General features: G+C 41.7%; 1 protein-coding gene and 1 long non-coding RNA gene across 10 annotated transcripts in view; one reads left to right on the top strand and one right to left on the bottom strand.

The window, feature by feature from the left end:
* LOC310703501 overlaps positions 1–16,930 on the bottom strand; it is a 419,307-nt gene that overhangs the window by 279,995 nt on the left and 122,382 nt on the right. The window lies entirely within an intron of this gene.
* Positions 1–16,930, top strand: part of ARHGEF10 (Rho guanine nucleotide exchange factor 10) — a 95,391-nt gene that overhangs the window by 14,097 nt on the left and 64,364 nt on the right. For 5 of the 9 annotated variants that reach the window (XM_083495426.1, XM_083495424.1, XM_083495425.1 and 2 more), the window contains exons 3-8: positions 4,218–4,391; positions 5,797–6,087; positions 8,606–8,669; positions 11,092–11,171; positions 12,962–13,018; positions 15,118–15,281. In XM_083495426.1, the coding sequence (XP_083351552.1) occupies positions 4,218–4,391; positions 5,797–6,087; positions 8,606–8,669; positions 11,092–11,171; positions 12,962–13,018; positions 15,118–15,281 (830 nt within the window). Of the gene's footprint in view, positions 1–4,217; positions 4,392–5,796; positions 6,088–8,605; positions 8,670–11,091; positions 11,172–12,961; positions 13,019–15,117; positions 15,282–16,227; positions 16,345–16,930 lie in introns of all 9 variants that reach the window. The other 4 variants (XM_083495420.1, XM_083495421.1, XM_083495422.1 and 1 more) reach the window with 1 other exon arrangement.

Genomic DNA, 16,930 nt, shown 5'->3' with positions numbered 1-16,930 from the left:
CATTCCATTGCTGCTAATGTAGTAGTTTGACTTCACCCACAGAGGTGCACTCCATTGTCTTTTGGAACAGACAGATTCCAACAATAGCAGGCGTGAAGGATGTAAATTGGCCTGGTAAAATTAAAGACAGTTTTTGCATAAAGCTCTCATTGAGTTGGCAGAAAATTTTCAGTTGCTACTTGTGCTTTGTAAAAGCTGCTTTGGTGCAACAAAGCTTCATCTTTATAAATGAGGTCACGCACAAAATTACGCACGAATGATAAATGTGATATGGGGGAGAGACAACAATGAGATTTCTGTAGACTTCGTTTCTGTGGCTGTGCGGAAAAATAATGGCCGCACTGCTTTCATGGTCTGAGGCCTGTTCTGCTGCTTGAATGTCTTTCTGAATGTAATGCTTCTGAGAAATCCTTATAAAGCCCTAGGATTTAGTCCAAAGTATTGCAGAGCCAATGGGATGTGTTCAGCAAGAGAAAGAGTGAGCGACTTTCCTTCTGTGCGACAGAGCACTTCACTCTTGTTGCCTTCTTAATGCTCCAATTTCTCCTTTGTGGCCAGAGCAGGAGAATAGCTGAAGATTCATGATGCCAACTATGCTGGCTGGTTATGTGATTAGTGTGTATTCCGTCTCTTCATTTATTAATTTTTTAAAAAAGACTAACAGTACAGTGGCAAGTACTCAGGATCACTAGTTTGAGATCACCATTTTGGAACCACTGTGTGGCGATCACACAGGGTCCCTGGACGTTTAACAGTCTATTGATCCCTGTGCCACCACTGTACTTGCTTCCCTGCTGCCACCAACCCGTTACTCTCTGGTAAAACACTGAGTCCAGACAGTTGCTAAAAGTGAACAAAAAAAGGAAGAAGTTTATTTTACAAACATTAACAAGTTTATGGCTTCTCAGATAATATTCCTGTCAGTATCTTAACTTTAGTTTCTTTACCAGCCTATCCCTTCCTAATACCTTCTGACGGATTATCTCAACTGTTTGACTGACTCCTCTTAACAAATTTTCTCCCTCTCTCACACCAGACTAGCCCAACCCACAGACTTATCTTCTCTGTCTCTTCTAACTCCAGACTGTCTTCTCAACCACCCTAACTCTAACTCCTCCAAAAAACCTCTGTGCTTAAGCTTATACACAGTTAACTCTGCCCCTTGGGTTCCCATTGGTTAGTCATTTTACAATTAGTTAACCCTTTCCTTATGGGACGCGGGTGGCGCTGTGGGTAAAACCACAGTGCCTAGGACTTGCCGATCGTATGGTCGGCGGTTTGAATCCCCGCGGCAGGGTGAGTTCCCATCTTTCGGTCCCAGCTCCTGCCCACCTAGCAGTTCGAAAGCACTCTTAAGTGCAAGTAGATAAATAGGTACCGCTTTATAGCGGGAAGGTAAACGGCGTTCTGTGTGCTGCGCTGGTGCAGGCTCGCCAGAGCAGCGATGTCACACTGGCCACGTGACCCGGAAGTGACTGCGGACGGTGCCGGCTCCCGGCCTCTAGAGTGAGATGAGCGCACAACCCTCGAGTCTGACAAGACTGGCCCGTACGGGCAGGGGCACCTTTACCTTTAACCCTTCCCTTTGTTGACTATTTGCAGTTTAGTAGCGCTGCAGAGAGCTTGCTGGGGAGACCATGCATTAAAAAGGGACTCAAAAATAACTTAAACAAGGTTTTAATAACAAAAACAAAAACTCCTTTTACACTAAATACATCAACAACAAACCATGACCCAACCACCAACCCATCCCCCAGGGTAATGGGAGAGCTAGGTGCTGCTCCTTATATACTACACCCAATTGCTGACACAGCTTAATCAGTACAACTCAGCAGCACCTGCTATGTTTCACAGCTGTAAAGCTGGGTCTCGTTATTTTGCTCTGGCCCTTGCTCTGGCCCCTTAAAGACATACACATCAAGTGGAACAATGATGAACCTTTACATTTAAAGAAACCATTCAACATCCTTATGAACCCAGTATGATGTCACACACCTATGAGGGCAAACGCCACACACTGCTTTCTCAATTGCTCTGTATGCTAGTTGCCATTTCGGAAGATAACTGTTACGTCAGCGCTTTCTCTGGTGGTCTGAATGACTTTGAGTGAGCTTTCTTCAGAAAGGGGCTTGGTATTACTCTCTCTCTGGAAACAGAGCTGTCATCAAGGGTCTGCATAGTAAGCATTTGCTGCAGGGAAATGGTGAAGAGCAGTGGCAGTGATTATCTTAATACATAGTGAAAAGGTGGACTCATAGGGGGAAGGGGCTTCTCCCCCACAGGCCCTTGAAAACAAGGAACCAGTACCACAAGACATACCTTGTTACTGCATTACTCAATTGTGCCTGCATTCAGAAATTTGAGCCAATGGTATAATGGGCAGGGCCTTCAACCATTGCTGAAGAATTTTGAATTAGCTTGCATGTTAATACATGAATAGATGGGTAAACCTCCCACAGAAAAGCTGTCAAAGAGTTGCATGAGTGTTGAAGTCCCCAGTATCTGCCTTAGCTTATTTCACAGGATTAGACTTTTGCAGGTTTGTTCCTGAGATAATGGAGCAGGTTTTTGTCTCTGCTGTTATACGATTGGACCTTAAGTTGAATTAAGATGGTTGATGGAACCTTTCGAAACTGCACTGATTTTCTTTCTTTCTTAGAATTACCAAGCAGTGCTGGGTGTGAGGCTCTCAGTGTAAAGTATTTTGGGAAGAGTGAACAAAGATAACGTATCTTGTGCAAGCAGCAGAGAATTTCTATATTTGCTTGAGAGCTTGTAACACTTCTCCTTGGTGGTCTCTTGATGCTGGTTTGCTCAGCTCTGTTACGGCATATGAGCATTCCTGTCAACAGCAACTTTTGCTTTTGAGCTTCTGTGGTTGTCGCCTCAACCCCTTAGGATGTGAATGGTAGGATATTTAGCTTTGTGTTCAGAGACAAGTGAAAGAAGGAGCTTTTAAATGGTGCACACAAAAACTTAGCCATTTAACATGTCACACCAGCTAGATAATGAATATTATTTTAGTTTTTAAGTGGAAAAATATTGACCTTCCTTCCTTACAGTGCGTTAGAGGTGTCACTAACATGCATGCTGAGTCAACGTGGTTCAGGAAACAGAATATATAGCAAGAAAGCTTATTGCTTTGACAGTCAGAACAGTTGAGTAGTGTGAATTTTTGTAGAGGAATTTTTCAGAGCGTGTCCAAGCTGGTAGAGTGTCTGAGAAAATCTTACATAATAATTAGATTTTCTAAGATTTATGTGGGTTTCCCTTGACCTCTTCTTACCTTCAAGTTAAATAATATTGTTTCTAAATATATGCCTGGTTTCCTCCACTTCCCAAAGGAAAATATTTACATGGAAGTTTTTGAAGGAAAGAAAATAGTTTTTTTTTGTCAAGGTTCAGAAGAAGAGAGAGCTGAAAGGATTGCTTTTGACAAACTTAAGAAACACTTTGAAACACTGAAGACAACACTAGCACTGATGAATCACAGAACCCAAAGTTTTGATAGTATGTTTATCTTCTGTTCTTCTCCTAAGATGTTGGGCTTTGGTGAAGTACAAAGCAGTCCTATGAGATGTGTATTTGTGTGGAACTTGGTAGCAGAGCTACCACCACTACCAGCTGAGATGTTAAAAAATTCTTTGTTTAGTCCACATGTATGATTAAATACAATGGTTTCCAAACTTTCCCCACCATGGACCACTTGAAACAACAACACAAAACTAGGGTGATAATTCAAGTATTATTCAGAGCAGACCCACTACTCATTGACCTCACTCATGTTACTAATTGATTTCAGGGGTTCTACTCAGTTGAAAACTTAGATGAATACCACACTAATGATAATATCTATATACGATCATATTCAAAAGCTTTGCTAAACTACTGTTAAAAATTGTATAACCATTGTCAAAAAGTGAAATTGATCTTTATCATGATAGTGACATTGGATCTTTTCTTCCTTTGGGCATTATGGCAATTAAAACATCTCCGTACACTTCCTGTAATTTATTTCCAGACAATGTTTCACTGTTAGCTAGAAGTTCAGCAGTATATTTATAGAAGGATGAAGTCACCATAACCGTGTCCCAGAGTTGTATTGTCTTTTAATAATCATTTGTCCAATATTTCTTGTTTGACTCTGCAGCTAGAGCTGTCTAGTCTACCTAAGTTAGACGTGGTCATTGTTTTGTTTATAAAGTCTGTTTTTTAAGTTTTAGAAAACGAACTAACAACCAGCACTGCTGATGATGAAGAGGAGGAGGAAGGAGAACAGTTTGACTTTGATAGTGGAGATGAAATTCCAGAAGCAGACAGGCAAAGTGCTTTGCCATTGAATTTAGAGGCTAAGAAGAATAACACAGAACAGGAAGAAGTGAATTCTACAGGTACGTGTGACCATGCCTAATAAAGCCATGAGAGCATTGCTGATACTTTATTTATTTACTTAGTGCATGTGAGACCTCTTTCAACATAATAATGAACTGCAAACGTTCATTCAAAACAGAAATAAGTACATGGAAAGAACATTGGCATAGTTTCTATGGGCAACTCTCCATGAGCTCATAGCTTCAAGGTGTCATTTACATAAGAGGCGACATGCAATAAGTGTGCTTGAAGAGTGCACAGATTGCGCACAGGCTTTCTAAGGACCAGATTCAGCTAATGGGTCCCACTAGTGGAAGCCCATACAAGAACAGCTAATTCAATGGGACATTTTCCCCCTCCTGAAATTAGGTTGTGTTTTTTTTTTGGGGGGGGGACAGAAGAATCCTCAGAACAGCAAATGGTGGGAGGAGAAGGAAGATTGTGCTGTTCTTCTGAAATGCTTGCACAGGTGGAATGATCTCCTTAGCACTACATTCTACGCAGTCCTTGTGGGTGTAGAGTCCTGTTTACATAAGGGTGGTGATGGAACCAGAGCCAGCGGGTGTAGTCTCAAGTCATTTCTATGCAGAATGAACACTTGTGCAGGCCGGCCTAAGGTGATATCAAAAGATAAAGATATGCTGCTTAGGAAATAAAAAGAAGAAATTGCTTCATCTTCTTCCACTCCTCTTTAACTTTGCCTGATATAACATATGCAAGATAATACAATGGTACCTCAGGTTACATACACTTCAGGTTACATACGCTTCAGGTTACAGACTCCGCTAACCCAGAAATAGTGCTTCAGGTTAAGAACTTTGCTTCAGGATGAGAACAGAAATTGTGCTCCGGCGGCGCGGCAGCAGCAGGAGGCCCCATTAGCTAAAGTGATGCTTCAGGTTAAGAACAGTTTCAGGTTAAGTACAGACCTCCGGAACGAATTAAGTACTTAACCCGAGGTACCACTGTAGCTATATCATTTACTTCACAAGCTGGTTGAGTTTCTCTGTCAGCAGAGGCACTGGGTTGCATCCAAAGTACCAATAATCTTACAGAAGGTGGAGCACAAGTCAGCTCAGGTCCCCTCTTGTGGCTTCCACCAAAGTCTCTCAGGTTGGGCATGGAAGGCTGCTGTAGGAAGACGGTCATTGGCTGAATATGGCTTTACAGGGGCCAGAACTGTCAAACTGAATCAAAACTACTATGCCAAACCATAGTTTGTGCTCACTATAATTTATAACCCAAACCAAAAGTTTGATCTTCCATCTGGCAGGCTGCAGTTTAGAGTTGCTCTCTTCCATTCTTCGTCTGAATTATCTCCTTAAGAAGGGTTTTGAGGATTCATCTGAAGGGCAAGAGCATTGCAACAGGGTTCCTGCAAGGGAATTTGCGTTTTGACAACAACTTGTGTGGTTTTCATTCAAGGGAATGAAAATGTGGATGGAGCCGAGAAAATGGCGGGAGCTGACGGCACAGCAGAGGTGGTCCCACCAAGAGTAAACCCATACTCTGTCATAACAATTTCGCCAGTGCAAGAAAAGGAGCCATCATTGTCACCAGAGCCAAGCCCGCAGGATGGAAGTATAAGCCCTACCCTCCCAAGTGGATATTCTGTTCCTGTGCCCTGCGGTTATGCTGTACCATCCAACTTACCATTGCTGTTGCCAGCATACTCCAGTCCTGTCATAATAAGAACTGTGTCTGTGGATGAAGAAGGTAATGTAATTTTGGAAGGCACCGTTTATGAAGCAGTATCATAGTTCTGATACTTTACATGCATACATACATACATACATAATTTTATTTGCATGCCTCCTTTCCATAGTTTCAAACCATGCTCAAGGAGGCTTACAACATGCAAAAAATTACCTACTTCCAAACATAAGTAGTCATAAGCAATAAATAAACCATCAAAGCACACCAATTGAACAATTTCAACTTAAGTCACAATAAGATCTAAAATAAAAAACAAAACAAAAAATCAATAACAGCAACAACACACATACTCAACAACCACCACTAAAGTTACTGCAGCCCAAGAGTCTGTTCAGCTGCCTCAGCTTTTGTAGCTGGAGTCAGTCAGGGTCCTGCCTTCCCAGGCTAGGTGGAAAAAGGCCTGCAAGACAGGGAGCAAGTCCCCCAGAACTCACAGCCAAGATGATACTTTGTGGGCGACTGCACCCAATAAGAGGGAAGGAACTTGCAGCCTTCTATCACTGTTCTTCTCTTTACCTCTGTATGGTTATTTCACAATGGGTTACTTAGTGGATTGTTTGTTCCTCGCTGTAATCCAAGATGCGATTTGTCTGGATCGGTTCCATTGACAGGGAAGGGCTGTAGCTTAGTGATACATAGGGAATGGAATGGGTGAATCCGCCAGTTTCTGTTTCAGTTTTTCCTTTTCCCAACCTTGTGTTCTCTACATTCTCACATTAGTTTGCATTTTTTTAAAAAAAAGTTCTCTTGCAAACTCATCAGCATCTTAGTATAAATTTCTTCTAATGTGCACATTTTTGTAGGTGATTTTGCTCAATATACCCATTTTTGCAAAGCAATTTCCCCTGTAAAAATGCATTTTTGAACGGTGCTTTTATTGAAATATGCACTTTTATATATACAGTGCTACCTCGGTTTACGAACTTAATCCATTCCGGAAGTCCGTTCTTAAACCGAAACTGTTCTTAAACTGAGGCGTGCTTTCCCTAATGAGGCCTCCCCCCACTGGTGCCTTTCCACCGTTCAGATTCTGTTCTTAGACCAAGGTAAAGTTCGCAAACCGGGACACTACTTCCGGTTTTGCAGAGTTCGTAAACCAAATCGTTCGTAAACAGGACTGTTCTTAAACCGAGGTACCACTGTATATAAAAACTTCATCCCAGTACATGCACTTCAGTACACATTACTTGGCTGGAGACCTGCAATGCAAAACACAGAGAAGTGCTGTGTCTGGTTTGCACACTGTTTTGGAAAAATGTGAATTGGGTAGGTTTGCCTTTAAATGTGAGCTGAAATGAATTTCACCTGCATCTCTAGTGGCAGAACATCTGTTTTGCATACAAAAGGTCCTAGGTTTAAGCCCCTGCATCTCCAGAGAGAGAACCTTGTATGAAATCCTGGACAGCCACTGTCAACTTCTTTAGACAGTGCTGAGCAAGGTAGACCCATTGCTCTGGCTCAGTATAAAGCAGGTTCCTATGTTCCTACAAGGATTATTTTGAACATCGAGAGTAATCTACAATAGCAGCGGGTAATTTGAAAATCTTTGACATATATAGCTGCTAATGCTCTGAAGAGTACTGGTTTTCATTCTAAAAACAACATTAAATCCTTATATTTCTAGTTTAAATACGTTGCCACAAACATATCTGTCAGCCAGTGTATTTCTGAAAGTGTTATCTATCCCTAGCCTGCAGTTAGATCACTTTAGTGTTTGTTCAGATAGTTTGCTAACAAGAGGAGTAAAGTGAAAAGGTTAGAAAACTTATGGAAGGAAGATATAATATATAGGGTCTGGTTTGCAGCTGTACACGTTTGTCTTTTCTATTTTTTTTATTTTCCTACCTTTTACTCCAAGCCAAGCTAGAGAATGCTGGTTGCATTTAAGAGGACTAATTTTTATTTTGCAAAGTACTGTATTTTTCACTCTATAAGACGCACTTTCCCCCTCCTAAAAGGTAAGGGGAAATGTGTGTGCGTCTTATGGAGCTAATGCAGGCTGCACTGCTATCCCTGAAGCCAGGAGAGCAAGAGGGATCGGTGCGCACCAATCCCTCTTGCTCTCCTGGCTTCAGGGATAGCTGCTCGAAGCCTCCTGAGCACAGCACTTGCTCTCCTGGCTTCGCTTCGCTGGAGAGGCGCTGTGCAGCTTTCCCTCTCTGCGCAGCGCCCCTTCAGCGAAGCAGGAGGAGAAATGGAAGGGGCTCTGCTGCTCCTCCCGCTTCGCTGAAGGGGCGCTGTGCAGAGAGGGAAAGCTGTGTAGCACCCCTTCATCGAAGCGACAGGAGAAACGGAGCCCCTTCCATTTCTCCTCCTGCTTTGCTGGAGAGGCACTGAGCAGAGAGGGAGAGAATTTTTTTCTTGTTCTCCTCCTCTAAAACTAGATGCGTCTTATGGTCGGGGGCGTCTTATAGAGCGAAAAATACGGTGGTGTGAGTGTTTCAATCACAACTATTGTATTTTTTTTTAACATGGCTGTTACTGAGTGAGATTCTATTACTACTTCTGTTTCCTTTAGCAAATGTTCATATAGTTGCTGAAGATTGCCATAATTCTCAGAGTTCAGAGGATCCCCAGAACGGGTAAGAAGAAAATACTGGCGTTTATTTAAAAAAAAAACCCTTCTGTAAAGAGTAAAGTGCATGTGTTGAATGCAAGAGCGGGCATCCATGTCCCTTGTTTTGTCTTGAGTTTGAGGGTCGAAATGTTTGTTTCATAACAGCCTCCTTCAGTAAGAACAGTCGATGAGGCAGACTCTGATAGTGAATGGATTCCTTTGCAGCTCCGTCACCTTGTTTTAGACACCTTTCCACATTCCTCCGTTTTGCAGGTTGTCTACTTCTCCAGCAGGGGTGGGGGTCCTTATCTTCCTCCCCTCCCCTCCCCCACTGGCCAAGTTTGACTTTCCCACCTGTCAATCATGTGATGCCACAACGATGCCAGGTGGCCTCCTTTGTGGGTATAGAGGAACAGGCTGGTGTGCAACGTGCTTCATCCAACAAGGCACGTTGGGGCCAGTGTAGTGGCAAGGATTTGGGCTCGATAAACTTTGAGGTCCCTTCCAAGCCTGTAGTTCTGCAATCAGGTTGGCCGCTGTAAGAAATGGGCTGCTGCGTGAGTGGACATTTGGGTCAGATCCACCAGAACTCCTACATTCTCTCTGCATGGTTTCTGTTGCAGTTCCTCTGCCTTCAACAACAGCTGTCTCTGTCAAGCCAGTTCCCTATGTTTCTGCAAACTTTCTCTGCTCTGCAGAGCCTTAACTCCCCTGCAGCTTTGCTTCTACTTGCCCGTTCCTGTGACTCATTTATTAAGTCATCCTTGGGCCATCTCCCTTTATGACATGTTTTTCTTCCTCGGCATGCAAGCATTCTGGGCGGTGGCTGTCCTGTCAGAGCCTCAGACAGTCATTTTCAAACCAAAGTATTTATTTTGGATAAATTAAGGGATAGCATTTCTTGAGCGAGGCTGTCATTGCCAGATTGCTAAGTTTAGGCTTCTAGTGGAAACAAACTGCAGTGATCCATAGAACCATAATTGAGCAAAGGGCAACTCAGTCCCTTGAGATCTGTGATGCAATAGCTGCTTTGCCCAAGCACACACACACACACACACACACACACACACACACACACGTCTAGCTACTGCCTAGGTAGAATGTTTCTTTCTCAGTTTCTGCCCTGAAGCACTGCAAACCATCTTCTTGCTACTCCATTGTGAGCAAACAGCACCGGTGGAACTGCACACAGACCCATCACCACCTAAAGCCCATTACATGGGAAAGCACCCATATCATAGGTGATTGCCATATCAAACTGCATCTCAATGGTGGGAAGAGAGAAACACTTACGGATATGGGAGGGGGCTGGGATAGGCAAGCTGTGAAGTAGCTTCCTGGCCCCAGCAGACGTTGTGATCAAGTACACGTGGTTTGCTAGAACCATTGGACCACTGCTGGATTGCTGCTCTGCCTCTGCTACGTAGCTGGATGCAGTTAACACCCCTCTCCTGCAAGAAGCATTGTACAATCTCTTCCACCTTCAGCGACTGTGTTTAACAGCATCTAGTTTGCTGGCATGTGCACAGAGCCTCCCTGAGCACACTTGGAAAGGTAGATTTGTGGCTGGGGATTTTAGCACCAGCTAGTATTTAGTAGGAGTAGTGCAAAAACTACAGCACAGGCTGGCATTATCCACTATCTGTGCACGCAAATTAGGATCATGACAGGAGCCAATATTTAGTACATTTTAGGTTTGTTTGTTTTTTAACATCTCCTAGTTCTGTGTAGGTTTCCTCCCCTGCATTTTGTAATTAAAACTTGAAGCAAAGCCAGGCTCGCTTTCCATTTCTCATTCTGCAGCAAACTGAAAGAATGTTAAGGAAGAGCAGCTGCACAGAACTACTTTGTGGGTAGGGACGCAGGTGGCACTGTGGTCTAAACCACTGAGCCTCTTTGCCAATCAGAAGGTTGGCGGTTCGAATCCCCGCGATGGGGTGAGCTCCCGTTGCTCTGTCCCAGCTCCTGCCAACCTAGCAGTTCGAAAGCATGCCAGTGCAAGTAGATAAATAGGTACCGCTCTGGCAGGAAGGTAAACGGCATTTTTGTGCGCTCTGGTTTCTGTCATGGTGTTCCATTGTGCAAGAAGCGGTTTAGTCATGCTGGCCACATGACCTGCAAAGTTGTCTGTGGACAAACGCCGGCTTCCTCGGCCTGAAAGCAAAATGAGCACCGCATCCCCATAGTTGCTTTTGACTGGACCTAACCGTCCAGGGATCCTTTACCTTTTACCTTTACTTTATGGGTGGTGGTGGTGGGGAATGTGTTGGAGGCTTAAACTGCATTCCAAGTCCCTGAATGTCAGACATTACAGCTTCTATAACCCTTACTTATGAATAAGCTTCACCCAACTTCATTGAGATTACAAAGCAAACATACATAGTATTGCACTGTGGATAACTGAAATATTTATTATAATTAATAACTTGTATGTGCTTATTTTAAAGTGAAGATAATCAGGGGAATAAAGATGAGAATGCCTTGGCCAAATGGGCTGCTGATCCTGCAAACACAGACTGGATGGAGAGTAAGTACTGGTGATTATGGTTCCTCTAGAAATCAGGGAATGGGAAACTGTGGTCCACCAATATTGTTCGATTACGACTCCCATTGGCGATGGTGGCTGGGGCTGATGGGACTTTGCAGGACCACTGGGTCCAACTTCTCTGCTCTGTATAATGAGTTGGTGTGTCTCAGTTTATCGCTCAAATAGCTGTTTATATTGGAATGTTTTATTTAAGTCTGGAATGAATCCTTCCTTGTTTCTGGATACCTGGTCCGATTTCATTATTCAGGGTCAGTCCGGGAATTCCACATACAATTACTCTGTTCTAGGGATGTTGCTGGTTAGATTCCTCTGATACGATTGCTCTACAAGTATCCTAGACACTGCTTATGTCTGATTCAATCTCATTTTATTTCCCTCATTATCAGCGACTGGGTATCCAAGCTCACGCACATGTTGGTCAGGCAAAAAGAAAAAGATGAAATGAGCAGGATAAATATATTCTGTAAACTTGGGGGAATTGAGCAAAATTGCAGCTTCTTTGACTTGCTTTTCTGTCGTAAGTCTGAAGAAGTTCATATATGCTCGACGAATTTGATTTCTAATATCAGCACACCTTATTTGCATTTCCTGGACTAAGGAGTACAGTTGTACCTTGATTCTCGAATGTAATCTGTTCTAGAAGTCCGTTCGACTTCCAAAAATATTCAAAAACCAAAGCGCACCTTCCGATTGGCTGCAGGAGCTTCCTGCACTCAGTTTGAAGCTGCAGAAGCCACGTCACACATTCAGCTTCCCAAAAACATTTGCAATCCAGAACACTTACTTCTGGGTTTGCGGCGTTTGGGAGCCGAAACGTACGAGTACCAAGGCGTTTGAGAACTAAGGTACGATAGTTGATCCCTTTAGTTGACCCCTTTGTGTTTCCAGCAGGTCTCCTTCATCTTCTTGCTCATGCCTCTTCTCTTTCCTATATTATGTCGTTTGATGCTTCTTTTCTTTGGCCTTCAGCATGTCTGCAGAACAAGATTGTGAAGGGCAGAGATGGCTGAATCTTCCAGCCTCTTAGGGAGTAGGCAGGGAGCCGCAAAATTCATGGACACCCTTGTTGAATTTATTTATGTTTATATGCCACCTTTCCCCAGAACTGGGACTCGAGGCAGCTAGAAACACCACTGGACTGTTAAAAGTGCTACATGTGGGTCCTGGGACCTAGTTAGGCAACAGCTGGATTACATAATGGCTAATATTGCCACCCTGGGATCCTTTGGGAGAAAGGTTGGCAAGCAAGCAAACAAACAAATAAATATGCAGTCAGTGCTGAAAATATAAAAGCATGTTGCAGATGATGATACTGTTATTATTTGTACCCCTACCATCTATTATTTCTTCTTAACCTTTAAAATAATAATAATTTATTATTTGTACCCCGCCCATCTGGCTGAATTTCCCCAGCCACTCTGGGCGGCTTCCAATCGAGTGTTAAAAACAATACAGCATTAAATATTAAAAAACTTGCCTAAACAGGGCTGCCTTCAGATGTCTTTTAAAGATAAGATAGCTACTTATTTCCTTCACATCTGAAGGGAGGGCGTTCCACAGGGCGGGCACCACTACTAAGAAGGCCCTCTGTCTAGTGCCCTGTAACCTCACTTCTCACAATGAGGGAACCGCCAGAAGGCCCTCGGCGCTGGATCTGAGTGTCCGGGCTGAATGATGGGGGTTTTGCAAATATTTTAGTGTGTGTCTTGCTAAAAGTCTACGGTGTTTGTCTAATATATTGTGGTTTTCCCATCTTTTTTTGCTTTCAGATCCAGATGAGGTAATATATGACGATGTGCCAAGAGAAAATTCGGACTCGGAACCAGGTATGAGTTTGAATTCAAAACCTAGGCTTAGACTTAGAATTATTGATAAATGGTGCAGGGAAAAATCACTATCTGAAGTTTTAATGGGAGCTGATGATCAATCCTTTCCCGTCCTGCCCTACCCCCCCCCAAATCCTCCCTTATTAGCCTTGAACCTCACAGGGTTAGAATAGAATATTGCAGCGGAGGGCACCAGATTTAGCCTTATGGAAGGGAAATCCCATCAACCTCCACGAAGAAACTCACTTGACTTACTCTGAAAAAGGGCTTCAATTTACAGATTTAAAGATCATCCTTATGAAGGGTGAAAAAGCCAGTTGGGGAAGTGAATTGTTACACAAAGAAGGAATTAAGAACTCCACTCATGCTTTACCATCCCCAATTGCCCCTTCTGGAAATGACATTTGCATGTTAAATATATGGGATGTTCCTGTTTTGTCAGTGCCATTTTAGGCTATGTGTGTAATGGGGTTGATGTAGAGTTCACATGTGAATTTATTCGGAGCAGGGGTGATATTCGTGGAGGGAGCAGGGAATGTTCTACAAGAAAATCCATGAACCACCCCCTTTCCATTTATCTTCACGACGCTTTTTTGGCTCTCCTGAAATGCTGTATATAAGTACTGTGTCTTGGTTGTTACGTAATCCCAGCCAGTCGGGGATTATATAGTGAACATAATGACCTCCTAACCCTATGATTGCCAATGTAATCAGGAAGCTTTGCCTTCCATCTGAAGTGGATATATTTGCCTCCTGTGATATCACATAACCAAATATAGCTGGCTAAGTAATGCAATGATGGAATGAGAATATATTTTCATCTCCTTTGATTTATCCCCCCCAAAAAAAATTACTGAAAGAGGGCTTATATGTGAAGTGTTTGTAGAAACCGACTCCCATTTTGTCTCAGCCTATTTTTGTGTCTGCCTCTGTATTCATGTACCATTTCTTGTTTCCCATAATTGTTTTCCAGAAATGTTATTGCGTATCTCACCTTCCTTCTATATCTCTTTATATCTACGGGCAACACATCACATTTGTTCTGGCCTGCTTTTTAGAGTACTTGCAATCCAAATGTTGTTGCATATCATGATATTAAAGGTGACTGCTTCTAAAATTGCGTAATGCTTCTTATGTGATTTTATTTATTTATATTTTTTTACTTTGGTTGTAAATTGCTTGAGAACCTTTTTAGTGCAAAGCTATAAATTTAATGAACCTATAATTTTATAAAATTTGCCAACCACCCTGTGATCTTCGTATGAAGGGTGGTATATTATTATTATTATTATTACTGTTATTATTATTATTATTAACAACAACAACAACAACAACAACAACAACAACAACAACAAAAGCAGGAGGCATAGGAAAAGGAGGTGCATATACCAGTGAATAATTCCTTAGCACACTATGCAATACCATAACTTGATTTTTGCATTTAAGCAAGGCTATGTTTCCCCCAATGAAGTCACAAATTATATGCATGGCCAAACGTATGACACCTGTACTTGCTAACTGTGGAAAAGGCACACAATTAAGTGTATTCAGCAATTGGACCAAAGTCAGTCACAATGATTATTTGGGTACCTCCAACCTTTACCGCTTGATCTATCAAAGAAAGGTGTAGACTTTCCTTTAGATAAGGAATTACTCGCTTAAAGTAATAGAAGTGAATTGTAAAGCCAGACTTTGCACAAGGAATTAAGTGTGTAAATAGGACAAGACGACATTAATTTATTCATTCCTGGGATATAGTTTAAATAAAGGGTATGAGTTTCCAGAACATGGAGTAATAGAATGATGTATCTCCTTTATGCCCAACGCTATAGGACCTGAGGTCTCCCATTGCTGCTCTAGAACCTATATTGTGAAATATATTCCAAGACAGGATGCAGACTCTCTACCTTTTGTGGTGTGATAACAGACATGTTGATTTCTTAACCTTTCACTAATTCTTTACTCCTGTACTGAAAAGTGCTGGTGTTTTCTGAAATGCTTTACCTCTTCAACGTATTTAGCAGGCACATAGAACTTGTAATGAATTTGAACTTCTCCGTAGCTTAACAAAATTATATTTTGCGTATTAATGCATGCAGAGGAGATGATTTACGATGATGTTGAAAATGGAGATGAAGGTGGAAATAGCTCTCTAGAATATGGGTGGAGTTCGAGTGAGTTTGAAAGCTATGAAGAGCAAAGCGATTCAGAGTGTAAGAATGGAATGCCCAGTTCTTTTCTGCGTGGCAACCACAGAAGACAAGTATGTAACTTTCTTTGGCAGCATTTTTTCTAGCACATTGTTGACATGCTTCCAAACATCATAGTTCCCCAAGCTTTATGATGTCCATTTTTTCTCATGCATTTGATTTCAAACCACATATGTAGTAATTTAAAAATGAGAGATGAGAAATATCCAGGCATAGTAAGACAAGAAAGGAAGTTAATAAATGCATACAAATGGAATTTTAACGTAAGTTATTTGTCTTTTATAGATACAAAGAACTCTACTAGCATTCATTAAGCAGTGTTGTTTAAGAGATGTGGCTTGTATTCATAAGACATATAAGGTGCACATGTTTCTTTCCACCCTACCATTGTAAAAATCTAAAACTAAGTTTTCTTTGCCAAGCATGTAGTAAGGGGAAACCTCACTTTATAAATGGTAGTTTCCAGACCTAGATATGGAAGACTGGGGATTTCTTAAAAGTAAGGGTGATTTTCTAAAGCTTCACTTAAAATCATGAGACCTGCTTGGGTGTGCTTTTAAGCGCAAAACTTTTTAAAGAAGTGTGCATGCACACAAAAGCTTATACCCAGAACAAACTTGGTCTCTAAGGTGCTACTGGACAATTTTTTAATTTTTTTAAAAAACAATGATATTTATAATCATCACATACTTTTAAAATTACGGTATTCACAATAATGTACAAAGGACTGCTGTCGTTCTTTAAGCTAGCGTCATTGTCTTGGTTCAGATGATCAGACGATTCTGTGTTCTACCCAGTCAGAAAAGTTGTCTTGACAGCAAACTTGGAAACAAACCCATTGCTGAGTTGTTGTTGTTTTTAGTATGTACTGCTGAAAACAAAAGCTAGATTTCCCTTCTACTGGTTGCAAATCCTTTTCTTATCTGGCCGCCAGCATGCATGCTACAGCTCAAGCGCTTTAGAGTAAAGTTTAAGATTGTATCTTTTTGTATGCTATAGCTTTCTCATGACCTAACCCGTTTAAAGGAGCACTATGAGAAAAAGATGAAAGATTTGATGGCAAACACGGTGGGAGCTGTAGAGATTCAGCAACTAAAGCAAAAACATGAGCTGAAGGTAGCGTAGTTGATTTTCGTAACAAGCTAAAATGTTAAAATTATTGTTCTTCCAAACACAATGAACATGTGTTTTAATAAACAAAAGCTGATGGAGAAAACTGGACAGTATGTGTTCAAACTGTGTTGTCTGCATTGCCCACTGGCCTTAAAAGAACATTGTCAAGGACTTTTATGCCAGCTAAGGTGCCTTTGCCCTACTGCTTATAACACTTAAAAAGTGAAATGCAAAAGTTATTGTCTATATTGATTTTGTTTGTTTGTTTAGCTTCTGCTGTTGCAGTCTGATCCATATGGGTGTATTATTGTGTCTATAAAGACAGCTGTAGTGGTTGTTGCTTCCAACAAGATCATATAGGTCTTAGCCCTTTTGGATTTTTGAAGGTGAAATAAATGGGATCGCTTGCTCCACCTTTTTTAGGTTAAAATAATGTAACTGCTTATGTCAGCACTGCTATTATACAACATTATTTTATCCTTTTTATTGAGGGCAGAAAGAAAATAGTTTGCTAGAAAGGGAGGGAAACCGGGTTGTATTCAGCTAACTTACTCAGAGTATGCCCGCTGCAATTAACAGCCATGACTAA

The sequence above is a fragment of the Podarcis liolepis genome (assembly GCF_965112155.1).
Source record: "Podarcis liolepis genome assembly, chromosome: 3".
Classification (NCBI taxonomy): Eukaryota; Metazoa; Chordata; class Lepidosauria; order Squamata; family Lacertidae; genus Podarcis; species Podarcis liolepis.
The sequence above is the reverse complement of the archived record's forward strand: the minus strand, read 5'-3'. Positions and strand labels throughout refer to the sequence as shown.